This window comes from Vicugna pacos, unplaced genomic scaffold, assembly GCF_048564905.1.
Source record: "Vicugna pacos unplaced genomic scaffold, VicPac4 scaffold_20, whole genome shotgun sequence".
In the NCBI taxonomy this organism is placed as follows: domain Eukaryota; kingdom Metazoa; phylum Chordata; class Mammalia; order Artiodactyla; family Camelidae; genus Vicugna; species Vicugna pacos.
Window position 1 is genome coordinate 14083068 of NW_027328741.1, and position 5668 is coordinate 14088735.

General features: G+C 30.9%; 1 protein-coding gene across 1 annotated transcript; it reads right to left on the reverse strand.

The window, feature by feature from the left end:
• Window positions 1-736: 736 nt before the first annotated feature.
• LOC140694164 (heat shock transcription factor, Y-linked-like) lies at window positions 737-2415 on the reverse strand. The gene is made up of 2 exons (XM_072957567.1): window positions 2019-2415; window positions 737-1545 (listed from the first exon to the last, which is right to left on the reverse strand). Exons 1-2 carry the CDS (start codon window positions 2139-2141, stop codon window positions 853-855), a joined length of 816 nt encoding a protein of 271 aa, XP_072813668.1. The 5' UTR covers window positions 2142-2415; the 3' UTR covers window positions 737-852.
• Between the last annotated feature and the right edge of the window lie 3253 nt (window positions 2416-5668).

A 5668-nucleotide genomic window follows, 5' to 3' on the forward strand; every position in this document is an offset into this window, starting at 1 on the left:
GTAAAAGGAGGACATTCTAAGTCCAAGGATAAGCTGGAGCAATAGTTGTGAGTTTGGATTTAATATGGTTGATAAGCATTTGCCTGGATGTATCTCCAGAAACAGTGAAACATAAAGATATGCCAAATTAGTCAGATGTCAGATCTATAATGGAATGGCTAAACTATGTTGAGTTTGTGGGCTTAGATTTGGAAAAGCATTAAGTACTACCCTGAAGGTGTAAGCTTGTGTTTGGCTGGAACATGATAGTAACTTAAAATATTCACTCTAAAAATATATTGCATACTCTTGAGTGGAGGAAAATAAAGCAACAATTGGAATGCTTAGAAAACAGCACAAGGAAGACCAGAGATAAAATTCCTTTTTAAATTTTACCACATGCTGAATATACCATCTGAGGCTACATCATGTGACTTTTATGATACCAGAGATGACATAATAAAGACCATGATCCCTGGGCCGGTTCCTGCATTTTCATCCTGTTCCAACATATCCTAACTTAACACATTTAATACTTTACACTGTGAACCAGAAACCACTTAGTAATTTTCCCTCTCTCCATGTTTTAGACTTTTTCCAAATTCTTCCATTTTCTCTTCTTCCTCACAGAAATTATTTAAATTTACACCCATATTGTTCCATCAAATGATCATATCAAACAAATATCTCTTTTTTCTTTAAATGGTTACTTAGTCTCCCTTTTAACTCTTATCTCTATTTAAAAAAATAAGGATAATAAAGTACACTTCTATGTTTATTGTTCAAATAAGAAAGTTGCAGATATTTGTCAATATTTGCAAACATCAATTTTAATCTTTGTTATCATGCATAACCTGGTAGTCCTCTGGTAGTTCAGTTGTAATTAGGATGACGTTCATAAACTGAAGATGTCTGATGAGTTGGCCTTGAAAGAGAAGTAGCTGATGTATCAGCTATCACTGGCACTGGAAACCGTTGGTTGCTCACAGGTTGAAGTTTACAAAAACGACCTTCATTGGCAGATATGTTGTGATATCTAATTAGAAAATTAGAAGGCTCCACCATCAGTCCAAAATAATTGCTCTGTAAGGGGGACAAGTTGCTGTATTGAGAAGTAGAAGTTGTAGTTGTAATGAAGTTCACAACACGGCCATTTGCTTCAGTGTAGCTGCTTTGAGAGTGCCCGTGGACAGTGGTCAACTGATTTAAAATAGCTAGTTGTTCCACTGCAATATTTTCTGGTGGTCTAACTGACGTTGATGATGGAGGAGAAAAATCACCTCTGATCGGGGTAATTTTATCACAAATTATGTGGCCAATAGAGGGCTTTCTTATTAGAGGCATGTTTAAATTTGCAGAAGGTAAAAATGCACTTTCTCCACTGGTGTCAGCCACAAAATCAGAATTATTTTTAGCAACATTACCCCCTCCTTTAAAGTGCTTCTTGTTGAAGTCTCGAGCCAATGAAGACACCAGAGAGGCATTTTTAATCCCAACTCTTCTTTTTATTCTCACTAAAAGCTTGGGAAAGCCTCGTTTAAAATTTGGATTATGGTAGAACTGCAGCTACAACCAAAGGAGAAAGATTTTAGTAATAATTTAAACCAAAATACATAACTGCAATAAGCCTTAACTTTAAAACCTCAGATTTCATGTTTAGTATGCAAAGTTAAAATCATCAAAATATGAACATTGCTGACGATATTTTGAAGTTCCTTATTTGGAAAATACACATTTAAATAGTATAGTCATCAAATTAAAGAATTTAGTGTTTGCAGTAACGGTGAATGCCACTTTTGAAAAGCAGCTTTCATACCTTTATTTAGATTTCTGATAAGATTCATACTTGCTAGCAAACTTTCTCATAATCTTGAAGAGTTAAGTCACTGTCCTCATTTTTAGAAAAAATAAAGAATTTTAGCACTTGTAGTTTTATACTATTTTCAAAATCAAGCTTTACATTTATATTACCATAGATTGATGTACAGAATAAAATTTTATACATAAGTTATCAAGTCGTAACTAAAATTTGTGTATACCTTGCTTAAAACAGAGGCTTCATTTTCTTCTGCCAGAAAGTCAACTAGACAAGCAGATCTTTGAAATTTCTGCCGCACTTTACTAAACCCATAAAGGTTAAGCTGTCTAACTAAACTTTTCATACTTCCAGTTTCAAATATTCTGAAAGGGGCCTTTCTTTCCAAAACTTTCTTCTTAAAGACATCTTCATCAATCACTATGGAAGTTCCATTATCATCCCACCAGATGGATTTAAATTAGTCACTCCCAGCCATTTTCCAGAGATTTCTTGGAAATGTCAGAGAACGAAAATCATTATCTTCATCTGGTTCCAAGATACAATGTGTGTAACATGGTCTTTTTATCAAGGATTCTTCAGACAAAGTCTGGAAAGCATTTTCTTCAATCATACACCTCAAATCCAAGTCCCCAGAGAATGTTTGATCACACGATAGAGATCTACCAGGGTTTCCTGAATCAGTTGGTCCATCTTTAGGAGACACATCTTGAATTTCTGAAGAAATATGTGCCATCTCAAATAACTTTTCCTACAGCTACTTTTCTAATCTGCATGATTTTGAGCACTGCAGCTTCAAATGCTGCTTAAGCAGGCCTGCACATTTAAACTGATAGGCCATCCACATGGTTCTCAACCTGAGTGGCTGTGACATCACAAAAAGACTGGTCTCTTAGCAACCCAAGTGTAAAAATCAGCCTGTGTTTCCTTCTCATTAATCCAGTTAAAATGAAATATATAGGATATTTATTTTTATACTGTGATGTGCAAATATTTTCCAGAGAATATCTTTTTAAACAATTTAACTTTGGGGTGTATGAGATAAAAACAATCTCATTCCTTTTGTACCCAAATTTATACAACATTGGTGAACAGAGTATAAATATGCACAAAATAAGTAAAATAATTTTAAAGTATTGGAATTTAAAGTGAAATTCGTGTAAAATTTTTACAGAAAAATTATAACAATTTCATTATCATTTGTAATTAAAGTGAAACCAAATTTGATTTTTAAACGGAAGTAGTTATTTCTCTGTGTACTTTACAATAAGTAGCTCTGTATTCAAAACATCAGCAGAATAAATATTAGTTTATTTGTTATGTTTATAAATAAATGTTAAATATTTATGAATTAAAATTAAATTAAAATAATCAATCAAATATAAGAAATTCCAAAGGGGGGAATTTTTGTATTAAAATTTATTTCAGTGCTATAAATAAAAAAATGTAATTTAATATTCTACTTTACAATTACACAAGAGAAAAATCTGATTGTACACTTACAAATGTTTATTTTTGCCATTCTTTCACTCAGAAGTTTTTAAGTCCCTAGAAGGAATAATTTTTCTTGTCATCATTTAATCCATACTCTTGTGGCTTCTGTTAAGTGTTCCAAAATAATGTTGATAAATACAGTTATGCACAAGGTCCTGGGTTCTATAAGCAGTGACTCCATTAAGGGGCAAACAAACAATCAAAAAACAAAAAAATAACATTATATGTGGGTTAGTGTGGAAAAGACAAGGTAATGCATTTTAGGAAGCCATATGTTTTCCAGTCCTGAAACAGTTGGCATTGTTAGTATAATACGGCATTTTAAGGCAAGTGATTTTTCACTAATTGCAAATAGTAGCTATGCTCTGTATCAGTAAACTGTAGTAAATCCAGTTCTACCAAAACTTATATTATTTATTTAGAAATAAATTCCATTAAACATAAGCCAAATTCAAAATGAGTGATAAAATTTTTAAATAAATAAATGTACACTCAAGCTACAATGTAAATTTTTCCTTCAGTATGTGTATATTCCATTCTAAATAAATATTATCAACCTGAATTCATTGCATATTATAAGAATTATAAACTATAGTTAAGTATGATTTAGCCCTGATCCATAAATATTATTTAACATACACAAATCAATAAATGTGATACCATCCCTTAAAAAACAGAGAATTCAAATGTAACAATCTCAAAAAATGTAGGAAAATTATTGACAGAAGTGATCTTAACTTTTGTATACATAAAATTCTTAACAAATTCTCTCTAGATAGAATATAACTAAATATAAAATTAGCCATATATGAAAAACCCATGACTTTCATCAAGTTCAATATTAACATAAAGGAAAGTTTTCCTTTGGTACAGTAATACGAAAAAGTAGCTCATCCTCACAAGTCCTAAATTACACTACAAGAAGCCCTAGCCAGAAAAACTAGTCAAGAAACATTAAAAAAAGACATCCAACTTGTAAACAAGCAGTACAATTTTTACAGATGACATAATTACACATAGATGGAAAACTCCATAGACTCCTCCAGTGACTGTTAGAAATTGTCAACAAACTTAATAAACTTGCATAATACAAAATCAATATACAAATATCTGTTGCATTTTTATATACTAACAACAAATTATCAGAAATAGTAATTAGGAAAACTATTGTGTGTAAACTTATACCAAAAATAATAAAATAGGAATAAAATAGATAAGTGAAATAAAAGATCTAAACATAGGTCTATAAATTAAAGATGCAAGAAATATAAGTAAATCAAATAAATAAAAGATATTCTGTGCTCATAGATTGTATACAATGTGAGGAAATACTCTAATCTATCTTTCACATGTTCAATCTCCGCAGCACTACTTATTGAGGAGAATGTCTTTTCTTCATTTTATACTCTTGCTTCCTTTTTCATGGGTTAATTGATCATAGGTGTGAGGGATTATATCTGGTTGCACTATTCTCTTCTATTGATTGGTGTCAGTTTTTGATCCAGTATCATGTTTTTTAAATTACTAAATCTTTAAAGACTCTTTAACATCTGATTATTTAACACTATTAGATTTAATACTACTTCTCAAGATTATTTTGGCAAGTCGTGATATTTATGGTTACATATAAATTTTGAAATTATTTGTTCTATTTAATGGAAAAATCTCATGGGTATTTTGACATGAATCACACTAAATGTAGATTGCCTTATGTAGTATGTTTGTTTCAACCACATAGTTTCACATCATTAACATAAGAGATCTTCTCATTTCTTGGGAACAGATTTAATTACATTCATCAATGTTTTCTATTTTTTAATGTATAGGTATTCATCTTATTTGTTACCTTGATTTAGGTATTCTTTACATATGTAAATAATTATATATATATTACATTTGTAAACTGGTTCCCTACACAAATATAACAGGTAGAAGGCAGTGGCAAGATATATTCAAAGTCTTGAATGAAAGAAAGCTGTAATCTAAGATAATTTATCAGGCAAGTCTATTTTTTAGAATAGAAGGAGAGATAAATAACATCCATAAAAGCGAATACTTAAAGAATTAAGCAACAGAAATGAAATAATGAAGATCTAGTCTAAAGAAATAAAACAGAAATCTATAGAAAGTAGAAAGACATAATTAGAAATGCAATAGCTGCCATGACATAAAATAGAATATACATGATGTTGTAAAACAGGACATCATAATTTTTAAGGGTCAGTGAGTGAAACAGGACAATACAGAGTATTTTCTTCTTGTTTCTCTTCTCTGTAGGAGGGGTTAGAGTTTGTATTCCTATCAGTCAAAATAAACAGATATATTAACGGGTCAATACACATACAAAAGAGGGTAACCAGAAGTCAAAAGCTTACAATG